General features: G+C 60.4%; 4 protein-coding genes across 4 annotated transcripts; 2 read left to right on the top strand and 2 right to left on the bottom strand.

Annotated features, from left to right (window-relative positions):
• Window positions 1-877: 877 nt before the first annotated feature.
• Window positions 878-1,516, top strand: PLICBS_004854 (uncharacterized protein; the record flags this gene model as incomplete). The annotated part of the gene is made up of 1 exon (XM_018325765.2): window positions 878-1,516. The coding sequence occupies one exon, from the start codon at window positions 878-880 to the stop codon at window positions 1,514-1,516; it is 639 nt and encodes a 212-aa protein (XP_018175517.2).
• A 334-nt stretch (window positions 1,517-1,850) lies between these two features.
• Window positions 1,851-3,294, bottom strand: PLICBS_004853 (uncharacterized protein; the record flags this gene model as incomplete). Its single annotated transcript, XM_018325766.2, has 6 exons — window positions 1,851-1,979; window positions 2,075-2,537; window positions 2,601-2,868; window positions 2,954-3,039; window positions 3,095-3,111; window positions 3,178-3,294. 6 exons carry the CDS (start codon window positions 3,292-3,294, stop codon window positions 1,851-1,853), a joined length of 1,080 nt encoding a protein of 359 aa, XP_018175518.2.
• Window positions 3,295-8,100: 4,806 nt separating this feature from the next.
• PLICBS_004852 (kinesin-like protein Klp8) lies at window positions 8,101-13,432 on the bottom strand (the record flags this gene model as incomplete). Its single annotated transcript, XM_018325767.2, has 2 exons — window positions 8,101-13,298; window positions 13,369-13,432. The coding sequence occupies 2 exons, from the start codon at window positions 13,430-13,432 to the stop codon at window positions 8,101-8,103; spliced, it is 5,262 nt and encodes a 1,753-aa protein (XP_018175519.2).
• A 2,422-nt stretch (window positions 13,433-15,854) lies between these two features.
• PLICBS_004851 (uncharacterized protein) lies at window positions 15,855-16,338 on the top strand (the record flags this gene model as incomplete). The annotated part of the gene is made up of 3 exons (XM_065600605.1): window positions 15,855-15,974; window positions 16,035-16,082; window positions 16,144-16,338. The coding sequence occupies 3 exons, from the start codon at window positions 15,855-15,857 to the stop codon at window positions 16,336-16,338; spliced, it is 363 nt and encodes a 120-aa protein (XP_065456677.1).
• Window positions 16,339-16,793: the final 455 nt, after the last annotated feature.

Here is a 16,793-nt window from a genome sequence, read left to right as displayed (position 1 = left end):
AGCTCGCCCGTCCACCCAGTGGCACCCACCAACAACTCCCGTCGTAGCGGCACAGGGGCAGAGGCAGATCCCCAACTGCCGCGCAGATGCGTTTGAGCCTCAACGGTCAACCCGTGCCGCTGCTTGGCGAGGATATCACGGGTGCTCGCCTCGACGTACCTCATTCGGCTGCAGCGCCCGCAGGATATTAACACGGCGTGAACCCAGATACCCGGGTCGCCGCCGTCTTGGCTCAGCGTTTCCACCAAACATTCCAGGTTGATGCGAGCCGACCAACAGGGCGCTGCAGCCTGTAAGCCTGTAAGCCTGTAGTTGCACAACATGGCGTGGAGAGCACTGATCAACAAGCCACAGTCACACAAAGTCCCGATATCATGCCCTCTTTTGCAGCAACACACACTCACGATAAAATGACGCTCGGGTTCACAGTATTGCTCCCCTTTTTTGCTACGTCGAATCCTCACATTCCGCCGCCCGACAGGACTGCCGAAGCCATGGCTGGTCCAGCGCTCGGCATATGCCATATCCCGATGGCTCCGGGCGGGCAGCTTACGCCATCGTGCCGGCCACTTCCCCTTGGAGCAAAGCTCACGTAAGGGGCCTGCCCGTCCGCGGCGGCGGCGCCTGCGTTTCTGTCTGATATCGCCCTGCCATCCCGGCCGTTTTGACAGCGCTAGCTGCTTGACGGAAACACTCGGCTGACCGCCGTTTTCCTCGACGGGCATTCATATACTCCCCGTCAGGCATCATCTCCATCTGCATGACCACTGCCGCAACCCTCACACAGCATCTACGCCGACCAACGTGCGCCGCACAGCATCGTTCACAGCGGCATCTCTATTGCTTCACACCTTTATACCGAGCACATCACCCAGCCATGAGCAACCAAGACGCTGCGGGTTCCACCCCCGCGCAGGATGCCGCAGGCGAGAATCCCCAAGTTCAAGCCACCATCAAGGCCCTCTCTCTGATCCCCCACATGGAGGGCGGCTACTTCGCCGTCACCGACGTCTCTGAGATGAAGATGCCCAGCCCCTATCCGGCCGAGCCCCTCTCTCAACGCACCGTCGCCCTCGCAGGAGGTCTTCCGGCGGACTACGATCCTGCCCTCCGCCGTCTCTCGACGACCATCTTTTACTATCTCACCCCCAACCGCCCCACGGGGTCCTTTCACCGCAACCGGAGCCGCATCATTCACACGTGGCACCGGGGCAGGGGCCGCTACGTCCTCATCCACCCCGACGGCCGCGTCGAGACCTTTGTCGTCGGCCCTGACGTCGAGAAGGGTGAGAGGCTGCAGTGGATCGTGGAGGGCGGCGTCTGGAAGGCCAGCCACTTGGTGGACCGAGATGGTCAAGGTCGCGGACAGGACAGCGACGGGGAGGGTTTGCTCATCACCGAAACTGTTGTACCGGGCTTCGAATATGCGGATCACGAGTTTCTGTCTCAGGAGAAGTTTGAGCAGATACTTCCCGAGGATCGCGTAATGGAACTCGGCTGGCTGGTGAAGCATTGATCAAGACCAAACGTCACTCTCGGGCGCACAGTCGGGAGAGACGGCGCTCGTTTGGATCAAGGCCCTGTCATATCAGGGAGGGCAGCACGTGTCCCTGCCTCGTGATAGCATTTTATGACGTCTAAGCCACTTCATGAGTTGACCGCTATATGCGTAGGATGTCCTAAGCCATCCGATATTTCGCTGTAATTGGGCAAAAAAGAGCTCCGGCTCTTCATGCATCGCTCGCTTGAGTCCCTCCCAGATAGAGTGCCGACATCCACCGTTCTTTCATGGTGGTGGGGGCTGATACAGTTTACCTCCAAGCCCTCAGCTTCGAGAGCTGCCCGTAATGTTATTGAAATTTCGATGTGGGAACCGGGCCTTCGCCGGGATAGGGCTTTCGTCCCCAGACGACGTAGACGGGCATGAAGGCGTGTATCTTTGGATTCGAAATATCTTGTCGAACGTCGACCAGCGAGACCTTGAAGGATTTAGTAAGCATTCGACTCGAGTGTGTGGCCTGCCGCTGGGACGGCTCATGCGGAAAGAATCAAACAAGGGCGGCGAGTTGCGTACCTCGATCTCCGCGGGACTTCTTCCGTATACGCTGTTGAAGAGCCGATACGAAAACCCGCTCAGGCCAGTAAGGAGATTCTTCTCCCACATCTGCCCCAACTCTTTAAGGCTCTCGTCCTTGGCCCAGCCGTTGACTGGTAGCTTGAAGATGCGCTGTTGGACATCCACAAAGCCCACGCGCTCGTAACACTCCCTGAGCAAAGCGCCAACCACACTCGGACGATTCAACGTCTCTCCCGCGGCTGTTATCTCTTCGAACCACTGCACCAGTGCTGAATCCGGACCCAGCGTTCCGTCATCGCACGCAACTGTGCTGTCGACTTCCTGCGACTCGAACCAGCCACCTGGCTCTAGACAATCAAAGGCCTGCTGGGCAATCTCACTCTCGAACGAGGACCAACAGCCTGCTGTGACGCGCGTGTGGATGTAGTCGAACTTTTTGGAATACTCCCATGGATCCGATCTTGCACAGAGACGCTCGTCAGATGGCACGGCCTCCAGATGAAATGATCCGACTTTGACTTACGAGTCTTCGACATAGAAATTGACGTTTGGAGGCACATGCTCCGGTTGAATTGGGGAGAGATCGGTGCCGATAATCTCCGAGTCAGGAAAGTAGTCGCCCATCTGGATCGCCCAGTCGCCAACGCCCGTGGCCACGTCGAGGACGGTCCGTGGCGGCGTCTTCTCCGACAGTGGCGCAAAGAAAAGCCGGTTATCGAAGAGTTTCCTGAGAGTCTCGGCTTGTAGAGTCAACCGCTCCTGTTCAGGAGCATCATTGGGAAAAGCGTATGCTGCAGAGACAGGCACATGAATCGCATCAGTCAGCACCCGACGCTGGGGAAAAGGGTGGTGATCCTGGGGGAAGGAGCAACTCACACCCTGCCCTGTACGCATGGTACGTGCGACCAAACTCGACTGGAAAATTCTGCACACTCTCGGATAAGGATTCGGACAGTTCCCGTCTTCAACTCTGTCAGAAACCATTTCCACAGACGACCCGGCGTTCTTGCGCCTTACCTCTGTCCTGTCCGCGGCTGTCGCCCGAGGTCACGCGGTCAGTCAAGGCTGTCCCAGAGCGTACAAGGCGCGGAGATACTCACATCAAGGTGACCGCCATCGCCCTGGCCCGGAGCTTGGAACGTAAATTGATAGCCATGGAGACCCGATTCACCATGCCCGCCGCCTCCGCCGTCACCGGATTCAGGCACGCTGGCCATCGCCAATGGTTCTGGGGGAGGTAAGGAGTTCAAGTGTGCCTATCGCCCGTCCACACACACTGATAAAAGGCGGTAGAACTGATTTTGGTGCCGTAGCACAGAATGATTCGAGTCCCGATGGCTGAGAATCAATGTCGGCGGCTGATGTCCAGGGTCAACGGCCGTCTTCCGGGACAATGACGCCCGAGTCGAGAGAAAGCGAGGCACGCTGTATCCCACAACCACACAATTCGTGCGCGGAAAGCGGGAGTTTGCTGACAATTAGAAAGGGGGAAGAGAATCGGAGAAAGAGAGGGCGTCGGCAAATGAAGTTCACAGCCAGTCGTCGCTTCGGTACGCTCAAGGTGAAGGCCCGGCGTCGTGGAACGATGGCGAGAAGGACCACTGCACGGACGGGTCCCGAAACTTCCAAATCGTCGGCTCCTGGACTTGTCAAATCGTGCCAGCCCGCTGGGCCGGGACACAGACGTGACCAACACCACAGAGCACGGCACAGGGAGGTGTGCGAGCTCCGGACACATGCCCGACACCGCGGCGCCCTGGTTCCCGTGGCCGTGCAAAAGCATCCACACCAAACCCAGCAGACGGGCCACGACACCCACTCACTCCACCCCGGCGACCTTGGGTTCACGACAGCTCACACGCAGCCCCCAACGGCAAGGCGCAGAGCAGAGACGCAGGAAGCTCCAGCAAACGATTGCACCGCGCGACTGCAGTCAAGAGCAGGGTTTCGGTGGCGTGACGGGCGCGCGGGTTGCGTCTGCCTTGGCCCTCGCCTTCGAGCTCCTGTTTACTCATTGCGAGGACATTTATTCTTGTCCAGTTTGAGCAACCCGATTTAGCGTCCCCCGCCGTGCTCCTGGCCCGTCCGCGGCGTCGCCTTGGCCTCCAGCTGGTCCCGGGAAGCTGGTTCGACTAATCTCGTTGAGGTGAGGCGTCGGCCACGAGCGGGGCGGCCGGCCAGGAGCGTCGCAAAGGACCGTTCCTCTGGGCGATTTGGGGTCTTGGACGGGCGACGGGGCCGCAACCAACCGACATCCAAGACCATCAAGACCAAGCAGGGGCCCGCGACCCAAACCTGTGGGAATCCCGACTGTCTGGGTCCAGCGCAGCTTGCGCGACGGCCCGCCCTCTCCCTGTGTCACCTTGTCACCCTGTCACCAAGTCGTCGGTGTCTGAGCGGAGAGCTCGCGCTCGACGAGCTGTCTACTCGTATACGGGTAATGTCCCAGGCACACCCGCTTCATGGGAGCACGCAGGGATCCCTCGACAAGGGAAACAAAGCAGCCGACGGCGTGTTGCCGTCAGCATTGCCGGACTTTGTGTCTTTGGCCCGAGATAAGCCTGATCCTGGACGCAGTATCCGTCCACATGTTCGTCAACGAGTCACGATGCGTCCCTGCCCACTAGGCTGGTTCGCTGCATGCATTCCTTTTTTGCTGCCCGAGTCCGCTTTGTCTGCGCGTGGCAGCCGCACGATGCACGAGTTGGAGGGGATGGTGTGTTGGCCCCAGGCCGCCGCTGCAGACCCAGGTTGGTAGGATCGGATCACTCGCGTCGTTGGCTCAACACAGACTCAGGAAGCCAACCAGTTCACGCAATGGCCCCTGGGAGAGGCACCGACTACCCAGCTCGAGCTCCGCCGTGAGACCTGCCTCGCCGCATGTCTCAAGGATCCGGATGACGTCCCGCCTGGGAGCATCCACATTGGCCCCTCACTCCGGACATGTCGTGCACCGACGGCACTGGACTCCCGACTGACAGGCATGACGATGCTGCAAGCAGGTGCAAGTGCTGACCAGCTTGGATTGTCCGCCCGTCGCTTCCAAGGAAGCCAGGGATGGCCTGTCGACACTCCTGCCCCCAAGGCCATCGCCCCTAAGAGATCTCACCGCTACGGAGGCAGCATTTCGTGACGCAATCATCAAGCGAGTGGCTTCCCGCGACAGGCCTTGGAAATATGAAAGGGTTTCGCGCTGAAGTGAGCAGCTACTGCCTCATCAACTTGCCCTCGGGCGGTTGACTCGTCATATTTGCGGGCGCTTGTCTACAAGCATGGTGTAGGCGCAGCGTCCCACAACACCCGAGACGTATTTCAAATTCCGCACAATGGGGAGCCGGGCCTGTCCCGCCGTTCATGAAGCTCTGGCCGTCCCGACAGTTCGGTAACAACCCATCATCGCCATTCGCTGGCAGCGCGGATCCCAGTGGGTTCCCGTCTCTCCCAGGTGCCAGGGTCACACCCCTGCGACCCGCTGCGCTGGGACGGAAGGGGTCCCTGGCCGACGGCGAGGTCCTAACACTGGATAAAGCGGACTGGGCACGGCGGCAGAGCAATTGTTTCTCGGCAAGTTCTGTCCGGCGCTGCGGTAAGATGAGCTTGTGCTGAGTTCGTGAAGAAAGGGGTAACAACAGCATTGCGGACGCAAGGCCACGCAGCCGAAGTGGAACTGTCCGCGGGAATGGCCAGACGAAGGCGTGACAAGGTCCCAGTCGATCTGAACCGTCCCGCGGGTTCCCTCCTTTGCATCCAACCGAGGCGACAAGAGCGTCGGGGAACCGATGTACCGCCCATGAACGCATCACATGTACACTGTGCTCTGCAAGCTGGCTAAGCGACCCGGCGGCTCCGTTCTTGGGCCCCAGCGACGACACGCATTGCAGTGGTGGGCGAAGAGAAGCCTTCGCAGACGCGTCTGCCGGCAAAGGCTTCCTCACGAGAGCAAACAACGCGACCCAGTCCCCCAGCCAAGTGCGGAGCGCCTCTCTCCGTTCTTTCCGACAGCACACCATCGAAAAGGGGTCGTCAATTTTGAGGGCATGTTACATGTCAAAAGCATACGCAGCCCGGCGTCGAGGGGGGGAGCGCCGGTGCCGCAGGAAGCCCAGTGCGGCACGAGCCATGAACTTATGCATATGCCCACTAGCAGCGCCGGGCCTGCACCCGTTGGATCCAGTTCTTACCTATGGAGAACTCGAACGACGGCTCACGCAAACGAACCAAAGGCCGGACCACGAGCTACTAAGGACGGCGGCGCGGGTCAGAGTGGCGCGTGTCAAACCGCCCGCAGCAGCCCTTTGTGTCTGCGGTATGTTCGGCCCTAAGGGTCGATATCGCCGTCAACGTATAGCTCTCCAGTCAATAGTCGACATGTTGGCAGGTCGGTCCTTTGACATGCCAAATTGGCAGCTCTCGTCGTACAATACTGCGCAGCTTTGCTCAGATGCATGCTCGTCAATACCAGGCCTCGACCCCAGACTGTGGCGGCCCTTGCTGGAGGCAATCTTGGAGGTGTGGCAACGACGTATCCTGCCATCTCCGTGCGTGCATAGCTTTGGCTTGAAGGTGACAGGGGACCCAGGACCAGACCAGGCAAACCAGGGCATCCGGAACGATGACACACCACCCACACAGAGGCGGACGGGATGCTTTCTGGAACGACGACGTTGCTCTTCTGATCCGCGATGCGACCGCGGAGGCTCCCACGCGGCCATCAGCCGCAAGTCCGCCAGGTCTTTGCTTCTGCCGCCGTGAACTGTCTCCGACGCGGAAGCGGCTCCCGTCGGACCGACTCGCCGGGCCATCCGTCAGCAAGATTGTTCTAGACAGGGATCATTATAGGGCGCCCGCCCAATATTGCCCTCGCGTCGACGTGCATCGTCAGTACGGACGTGCGTAGCACCTGTGCCGTGCCCCGCTTGCTGCGCGACGCCTTGATCGCCGACGGCCCTGTCGAGCTGCCTGCATCGCTTTCCAGCTGGTCGGGCAGAGGCCACGGGAATGGTGCTCGTACGAGTACGTAGCACATCCCCATTGCCGGCTCGGGGCCCCAGAATAGTGCCTCTCCTCACTTGCATGCGTGCACTGCGCTGCACTGCGGCAGACATGGCATTGGGCCACCACGGGACAAGAGAACGGGTGTCGACTCAGTCACTTGGGATGGGGGCTGCAAGGACTCCCGCGACGCGCACGACGCATACATAGTGTAATTACAGAACTTGGGTATCCTGCCCAACTCGGGAGCATACAGATCCGTTTCCTTGCAACGGATATCCAATGTCATCATCGCCACGCAGCAGACGGCCGATATTCGCCGCTTCGTTTCGTCTTTGTACTATTTCGAACAGCAGATTTCCTCTCCTCTCCTATCCTCTCCTCTCTTCCTTCTCCTCCTCCACCGCTCCTCCCCTGGGGCCCATCTTTCCCCCTTTGCCGTTCGTCCCATGTCCTTTTTTCCAAAGGGGGTATAATCTAAGTCGTCTCGTCTAATAAAAGAAGGAGAAAAAAATCAGAGGTGCCTCCGCCGCCGCCGCCGCCTGAGTCCATGTCCAGTTTTGTGTGTAACATAGCCAAGGGCAAATAGGCCCGACGGGGGGGTTCAGGGGCGAGAGGAACCGCGAGAAGTAAAATCAGGGTACAAAACAAAGGAGAGAGAGAACAGTGGTGGTGGTGGTGGTGGGTTTTGTGCGAGGGCGGCATGTGCTCGGATGATGGGTGACACGGCGGTTCGTCACCTGGGGGGGAACGCAAGGCCAAAAGAAAACAAACAAGAGAACATAAAATCCAAGGCACAAGAAAGCGTACGTAGACGTTCATGTCGTGTCGTGGCTGTTTTTATCCGGTCGTCGTCGTCTCGTCCGTCGTCGTCGTCTCAGCGGAATGTGCGCCAACGCAACGCAACGTCCCGGCCTGCCCATCTTCCCTCACGCTCGCTCGCGCCTCAACTCCCCGCTCGTGCTCGTGCTAAGGCTCGTGTTTCGTGCTCGTGCTCGTGCTCGTGCCGTGCCGAGCTGCTGCCGCCTTGCTCAGTAGTATTGGCTCCCGCCGGCACCGCCAGCGCCGCCCTGCTGCGGGCTGGGGCTCATGATGCCGCTGCCGGGGTTGCTCTCGCTGTTGGAGGACAGGTACGTCTGGTCGATGCGGAAGATCCAGTCCATCTTGTCGCGCTCGCTGCGGGCGGCGAAGAGCCACGTGTTGTCCGTCCCGTAGATGGCGAACACGGCGGACTGCATCCGCTCGCTGAGGCGCTGCAGGCCGGGCCGGTGGTTGTTGTTGGGCTGCTGGCCGCTGGAGCCGCTGCCGGTGCCCGTCCAGATGGTCGAGATGACCCGGCCCGAGGACGTGCGGCGGTGTCCCGGCGTAAAGTCGGGCGCTGCTGTTGTTGTCGTGCCCGCCCCGTTGCGGCCCTGCTGTTGTCCGTGGTGCTGCGACGGGTCGTCGTACTCGTCGGCCGGCCCGTGGAGCATGCCCAGCACGCCGGGCTGGCTGTCGACGCGCGAGTTGCGCAGGCTCACGAGCGCCACCTCGTCGCCGTCGGTGGCCGAGTGGATGTGCAGGTACGGGCGGCGGAGCTCGACGAAGCGCTTGACCCAGCGCGTCGAGTCGCTGTTGGGCACGAGCAGGTACCCGCCCTTGAGCACCTTGGGGTTCTTGGGCACGCGGATGATGGTGGCGATGAGGCTCGGCGGGAGGGCCGACTCGGGCGCGATGCCGTTGGCGGGCGGGGCCGTGTTCGCCGGGCTCAGGATGCTCAGCAGGGGGTCCGGGTACTTGGCCCACAGCTTGACGCACCGTCCCAGGAGCTCGGCCTCGTGCTCGCTGTACTCGGGCTTCTCCTTGGGGGTCGCGGTGCCGTCGCCGTCTACCTTGATGGTGTCTTCCTCCTGGGGCTCCACGGCGTCGCCTTCTTCGTCACCAGACGGGGCCTGGGACGTGTCCGGCGTGTCGTTCAGGAGATCGTCGTCGTCGTCCGGAACGATGGGCTTCACCTCAGGCGCCGGCTCCTCTTCCGCCCCTTCGGTCTCCTTCTCTGGCCGGACAACGGTGGGCTCGATGCCCATCTTGCCCAGCGTCGTCTGCATGACACCAATCTCGGCGATGCGTCTCCGCTTCTTCTTGGCCAGGATAAAGTCACTGACAATGGAAACGCCCCGCGGCGTCCAGCTCGTCAGGTTCTCCTCGCCCTTGACGTAGTCGTGCTGGCTGCTCATGCGCCACAGGTCGCCGACGCGTTTAATCGGCGCGGGCCTCATGGTCAGGGTGAAGATGCCCGTCGACGACCGGACGAACCGGATGTTTTGGAAGAGCGACGAGAACATGGACGTCTGCCGCACAAAGTTCCTCGAGAGGATCTGAACGCAGACCTTTTGCGCAAACTTCATCGGCTCTGCCAGCTTGTCGGAGCTTATCTCCCAGTGGATTGTCATTTGCACGCGGTACTTATCCGCCGTCACCCGGTCAAGAAGCAGCGAGTTGTGCAAGCTAGAGTCCCACTGGGAGTAGATAGTGATGCTCCTCGTGCCGTTGGGATTCTCCCGGAAGATGGGATTCGAAGACATCTTGAGCGCAACGTCGGGGTCGTTGGCGCCCATATCGGGAGTCTTGCCCGCCGAGTCGACTAGTCGAATCTTGCCGACTCGCACCGCCGTCACGTCTCCCCACGGCAGTGCCTCGCCGGAGCTGTGCGAGAGGTTGATGCCGATGCGCCGCTGTAGGCCCTGGTGGAGCTGAAATGTCCCCGTGTCAAGTTCGCTCGTCTGCGTGACCTCGACTGGCTGGTACTCGCCCATCTCGTTGAGCTCCATGATCTGCACGCGGGAAAGGAGGTCGTGCTTCTCCTGGGTGAAGAACTGCGACTCATTGATCCGTGTGCCCCTGGCGTTGTCGCCCGTGGGGCTCGCGTCCCTGATATCATCCCAACTCAGGAGCTTATCCAGATGCATCGCAGAGACGTGGGCAAAGATGGCCACCCGCAAGGTGACGTCCTGGGGTGCAAACAGCGGGACGCTCATGTTGTGGACGCTCTCGAATCGGATCGGTCCTTCGTCAAAGTCTTGGATCATTTGCGTGGTCGTTACGCCATCTTCTTCCGAGATGCCGGGTATGAAGAGCTGGGCATGAACCTCGGTGCCTTCTCGCTCGGCGAACCCGACGAGCTCATGCATAACGACGTTGAACTTGAGAGTGTTTGTCGGAGCGCGGGCGTGCGAGGGCTCCAGAGACAGCTTGACGATGCCGATTGCGTGCGACGTGTACGGCGAAAGTACGTCAAGCGAAAAGTCCTGAACACGGCTTTCAAAAACCGCCATGAGCGGCACGTCTGCCTCGCCTACCAGGGTGTACGCCGGCATGCAAGTCTCGACAAAAGGGTTGTCAAGACTGAGGTGCTGCGCATACTCGGGCTGGTCGAGGTACTGGTGCATCTGCCGCATCTGCCGAACCCGATCGTGAAGCTTCTCCAAGCTCCAGAGGTGAACCACCGAGTTCTTGTAGTCGACGACACGAACGCCAATACATGGCTTTTGTGCCTCTTCCAACGCAACGTCGTCGCCCTCGGCCGTCAAGCCATTCAAAACCATGTCGTACGAGGAGCACAAGGCATGCCCCAGATCCACGACGGCAAACTGAAACACCACCGTCTCGTTGAGTTCGTTGCTCATGATCTGCGCCTCCTTCAGGATCGAGGCATTTTGGAGAACAGCCTCGGCCATCTTGACAAAGTGTCGGCTCCGCCACACCTTGACGACGCCCTTGGCCCGCTCAATCTCCTCCTCTGACAGCTTTGGGCTCGGCCTCGGCCGCTTGAGGGGATCCATCTTTTCCATCTTCTCCTCGAACTGCTTGCGCTGAATGACGAGTTGCTTCTGCATGTCCTCTTTGAGCTCTTTCAGGGCCGTTTCCATCTTGAACTTTTCGTTGCGGATCTCCTCGACTTCGACGTTGGCAGCCTCGGCCGCTTTGAGCTGCTCCTGGAACTCTTCCTTTTGCTTCTCGAGTTGGATCTGCATTTCCTCTCGCACCTCTTTGAGCCTGTCCTCAGCCTCGCCCTGTTTCGGTGTCGACGGCATTGTGAGGACCGTGTCCAGGGAAAAATTATCAATCGTCCCCGTCGACATGTACTTTTCGCGAAGCTGGTATGACGTGGCGGATTCCGAGTCGTCGCCGTCCTCGCGACCGTTGACTCGCTCGGCGCGCGCCCGCTGGACGTCTTCGAACAGAGCATTCAGTTCCTCGTCCGTGAGACTGGCAAAATTCTGGTCCGTGCCAAGGATGGCACCGGCTGCCTCTCTCCGGGCAAGTGACCAGTCAGATTCCCTCCCATTGCGGAGGAAAGGTGCTGGGGACGCCGGACGAGAGTCGCCGGCCTCGGACGTCTTGCTGGCTGAACGCTCGTGGCCGGGCCGAGCCCCCGGGCTGGGCGACGATACCCGATCCAGAAGCTGGCTGGCCGTTATTGACTGTCTCAACAGACTCTGTCCGACCTCTGCTCTCTCTGCCCTCGCCTCCATGGGGTGGTTGAACCGGAAGATGTGGAAGTCGCCCAGGATGACTCGGTAGCCAGAGTGCAGCTGTTTAGGCTCCGTGATCCGCTTCCCGTTCACCATCACCGAAGCGCCCTCGGAGGGAATGACGGTCACGGTTCCATCTGCGGCATTCTCGAAGGTGCAATGGTCGTGCAGAATCCTCGTTCCGTTGAGGCGTATGTTTGCTTGGTGATCGGCGTTAGTGTCGACGTTGCCCACCGTCGTCGTCCCGGGCTTAAGATTGTAGACCAGGCATTCGGCAAGTAAAGGATCGTCTGACAAGTTGACAAGATGGGGCATCTTCTTGGGCGTGTGCAGGCCGATGAAGCCCTTTTCGATGCTGATACCGAGCTCTTCCAGGGCCGCCTCGCGTTCCTTGTGGATCTCCTCGGTCTTTTGCAGTTTCTGCTCCCAGGTCTGGTTCAAATCGGTGAGCAGCTTCTCGCTTTGGCTCAGCTGCTCCGCAATGTCGGCCTTGGAGACCTTCTTGACGGTCCCGTCGGGGCCCGTGATGCTGACCATCTGCTTCTCCAGGGGCGTGCCGTCGTCGTAAACCTCGTCCGGTGGGGCGCCGGGAACACCTGGCACAGTCGCACCGCCGCCGAGCTTGCTCCTGAGGAGGGCGAGCTCTTCCTTGAGCTCCCTGATCATGCGGGCGTTGGCGTCCTCGTTGATGACGGCGTGGTTCTTGATGCGCTTGGCGGAATCGGCATATCGTAGCGTACTCAACGTCTCGTCGTAGTTTATGTCTGCCGGGCTGATGGCCGCTATCATGGCCGTCATGCTGTTGCCGCCTAGGGAGTCCTTGAGCAGCCATGTCAGGACACTGTCTCGGTACGGGACTTGACTGGTGCCCTTTTTCTTCTTGCCCGTCGATAGATCGGCAAGGGCCGCGATGACACGGCCGAGCGTGGAGAGGGATCGGTTGATCTCGGCGCCCTCCTTCAACCGGGCACCCGTCGCACCCGTCGACGTCGCTCTCTCAGAACCAGCCAAATCGACGAGACTGATCTTGGCGACCTTTTCCATCTCCATCTTGGTCTCGAGGTCGTGCTTCTTTTGCGTGAGCATGAGCGTGAAGACGGCGTGACTTCGACTCGACGTCTCGTTCATGTTGGTCGCGGCAACCGTCCTGGCCTTGTTACCCTCGTCCATCAGGTTTTCAATCTCCTGGAAGCTGCCAACGACCAGCTTCGCGAGGTCCTCGACGTAGGGACCCGTGGACGGGTGCTCTCGGACCTTGAGATTGCCCTTGGTGGACGGGTTGAGCAGGTCGCGGACGCGCTCGTTGTAGATTTCGAGGTAGGACACTTCGACGGTGCACTTTGTCGTGGGGTCGTCGAGCTGGATGCCGTCGATGCGCCGAAACATCTCCTGGCAAATGTTGGGGATGATTCCCACCTCCTTGCCGTAGCCCATCATGGAGTAGGACTTTCCAGAGCCGGTCTGACCGTAGGCAAAGATGCAGTTGTTGTAGCCCTGGAAGGCATTGTCGAGCAAAGGCTTTCCGAGGTCATCGAAGAGGTTGGACTGGCCGGCGTAGCTAGAGTCGTCCTTGTTGAAGGACCAGTACGACCTGTCAAAGGCAAAGGTCTTGTTGCTCTGGTCCTTGGCGCCCTTGCCGCCGTGTCCATCCGGGGGCGTCAGGACCGTCTGGTTCTCCTTCATCGTGACGATACATTTCGACCCGCGATCGATTTCTGCAGCGCGTGTCAGCGTCGCAAGGATGCCACGTCGAGCAGCGCACCGCGGCCGAGACGCGTTCCTTACCTCTCCCATTGAAGGGCCGCACCCTCACCACCACCTTGATGTTGCCGCCTCCGGCCGGCGCCATGGCTGCTGGAGCGGTTGCGGGGACCCGGGTCGGTCCCCTCGAAGGCCAGACGTCCGTGTGGGCAATGCGCCGGAGCGTAGCCTCCTATTCGCGCGTGGCCCAGCTGCGCGCGTCAGTGTCGAGTCGCGCGGGGACGCCGCATGTATTCCAGGCGTGCGTCAGGGGGTCCCTATCATGCTCCCCGTCGTTGCGGCCGCAGCGGGATCGTCGGACGCTGTCGTGGACGCGCGCGCGCGCGACAGGGCCGGCGAGCTGGGGTTGAGGGAACACGAGGATGACGACACCGCGGGCTGAGCTGGCCGGCTGGGGTCGGACAGCTGAGGAGGTCGAGCGCGGTGACGTGCTGGATCGGAGGAGGGTTTCTCGCGCGAGCGGTTCGCAAGGGGGCGTCGCGGGGACAGAGGCCGTGAAGTCGTGGATAAGACGCGCGGGAGGCCGTCGCGGATTGTCGTGTAGGGAGTCAACACGTCAATTCGAGGGGCGGCCGGCTGGAGTGAGTTAGTAAGTTAGTGGTAGCACTGGACGGAGGCAGACGCGGTCGCGCCGATCCCTGAGTCTGCGTCCTGCAGCCAAGGTTGAGGCAGAGCGCCCTGGCAGGTGCAGGTATGGACGGCGGTACGTACCGCTGCGGGAAAGGTAGCGCAGCGCAGCTAGCTGCACGTGTGGCTTCAAATGTCGGTACTGCGCTTCAAGGGTTGCTTTCACGCTCACGGTGGGAGATGGATGCGCCGCACGTCCCTCCCGTCGCTGTGCCAGGCGACGTCCGGGAGTGGCTGCTGGTTGGTCTGGGCGCGGTGGGGGTTCAAACTCGGGGGGGGGGGGGGGGGGGGGGGGGGCCACAGGGGACCTCCTGCCTGTCCGATGGCTGACGGCGTCCAGAAGGGAGCTGGGGGCCCTGGAAGACGCCTCGTTCACGTGCAATCCAGGCACGCAATTGCTTCCATGCTGCTCACCTTTCAGGCGACATTGGTTGGCAGGGGCCTGGCTCCGCAGATTATCCGTGCACATCAAACGGCGCCCTTGGTCCGTGTCACTTGCATCCGTGGCAGACGCAACAACAACGACGGCTGCGACGAGGACGAGAAAGATGCATTTACAGACACAAGTTCTGCACCAAGGCCGGTCCAAGTAGTTGTGCCTTGACGATCCATTCCGTGGATAGTCTTCTACTGCAACCAGCGATACATGGCAAATGGGCATAAAAGGTACCGCCATCAGCACGGTCGTCAGCGACTGTCATCCGCCGTCCTTTCTTCGCCTGCCTCGATCCGATCCCACACGGTGAGCGCGCCAACACGAAGCCAGCGCATCACGGCTCTACATCCAGTTACACCGTCCATGTATACATTCGCGGCACCCTCGGGCACGTGACGCAGGATCCCAACGCGGAATGCCGACACGCATGCCCACTTACATGGAGCAGCCGCTCACGCGCTATAAAGTCAGCCATTCGCAACGCGCGCGCGACGGCCAAGATGCGGTCCCGCCCCGGAGCACGGGGGCGCCGCTCCATGCAAATACCCCATCCCACCTATATATAATACACGTAGATATATATTTATACTTAACTTAGAAAACGTGCATCCATAGTCCCGGCCCTAACGCGCTCGCCATTCTCGTACGGCGAGCCATCGTCCCAAGACGGCAGCTGCACGAGCAGGGAAGATGCGTTGGGTCTTGGAGCCCAACCTGGACCGGCGCCTTCGCCCAGCACCCAGAGAGAGGCCTGACAGATCGAGCAGACAGTCGAACTTGCGCTATTTGCGAGAGGCCATGCCTGTCGCCTCCGCCTTTCCGGGCTGATGCGTCGTCATTTGCAGGCGCTCCTGTCGTCGACTAACCATCTCAACCCAATCGTTCCCCGGGCCGAGGGCACACACTCGCCGGCCCCTCGCCCGCCTGCGTCGCCTTGACCTGATCTATTTCCCCGGTTTCCTAGGAGATGGCATGAAGCATTCTATCGCGACCGTCTGCACGATTGGCTTCTGTGCTTTGGCGCGAGGCATGCTACCAATGGTCCACGAGCCTCGTGGCCAGCGTCCGCCTCACTTTCGCTGGGGGTCACATACACTCTAGGTTCCTCGACAAAGCCCGTTGGAACACACTACGCGCGTGCGGAGACGGACCTTGTCTGCATATCGACACTGCATATGACCAGATGCGGTGCCCATGGCCCATTCTCGTCGTCCCTGGCGGCGGTGAGCCAAGCCCGCATGCCTCCGTGATTGGATTCGATGTGGCCGCTCCCCTCGTTCCCGGCGACACAACCACCATTTAAGCGCGGGCTCGGACTCGACGTCTGGAGCACGCTTGCACCGTCGGGCGCCACCATAAATGCCAGCCTCGGTCGCCCTCTCCGGCCCTGTCCCGGAGGGGACAGCATCACTGCCGTCAACACTGGGCCGGGCTCGTCGCGGTAGAAATGTCGTCGTCCATGAATCGATACTGGATTCCTCATCTCGATATCCATAAGAGGATCATCACGCAGGAGCTCCAATACCATTTGGGCCCTCACGCAACGGTCCGACCATACACTTTCGAAGTATGTGGCGCTCTCTTTCCGTGTCAACGACAGAGAGGCTGTTCATCTGACCGCACACAGGGAGAGGATGGATTTCTCATCTCCACGCCCGGCCCTTGCCTGAGCGATGTGAGCCGGGACTTGCCACCTAGATGCTGCCGCTTTGGTGACTGACTGGCCTCGACTGCAGGAACAGATTGACGACATTTGTCGCAAGTCCAAGGAGCTGTGGGACAAACAGACAGCCGCCAAGGTCCTGGAAAACCCGTCAAAGGCGCTCAAGAGGCCGTTACACCAGCCGGTGCTGGTGTCTCGCTCGAGTGAGGTCAAAGGGAGAAGCCCGAAGTCTCGGCAGCACGCAGACCGCTGGCGGGTTGGGGGTTGATGACGGTCGTTGCTGGACTACACTTCTCGGGGATGCCTCGCGCAGGAGCCGATGCTCTTCCTCGTTTCCGCAGGAAATCTGTCGTGGGAAACGCACAACTAAGCACCGTCTTCTGGCACCGCTGGGCTGCCATGTCTCTGGGCCGCCATGTCAAAGTCTAGGCGTCGAGGGTTCCATCATGCTAGAAGCCATCTCGAGATGGCGTGAGTAATCAGGCATAGCGCATCTGAGTTTCGTCCACTGTGGACGGCACCACCGCTTGGACATAGTTCCTTCGAGTATGCGTGACCCGATAGAATGATGCCATGTGGCCGCCCTCCAATCGTCTGCCATTACCGTCCGGATGGTCCAGAAGCGCGCTGATTTGAGCGGCTTGACGCTCCAAGGGAAGTGGACGGCTTCGGAATTTGAGCGGTGAGAGGTTTTGCCACCGGGCGACCCAGTCACTGCATGTC

This window comes from Purpureocillium lilacinum, assembly GCF_023168085.1.
Source record: "Purpureocillium lilacinum CBS 284.36 DNA, scaffold_3, whole genome shotgun sequence".
Classification (NCBI taxonomy): Eukaryota; Fungi; Ascomycota; class Sordariomycetes; order Hypocreales; family Ophiocordycipitaceae; genus Purpureocillium; species Purpureocillium lilacinum.
Note: the sequence above shows the minus strand (reverse complement) of the source record. Positions and strands in the feature narration are given on the sequence as shown.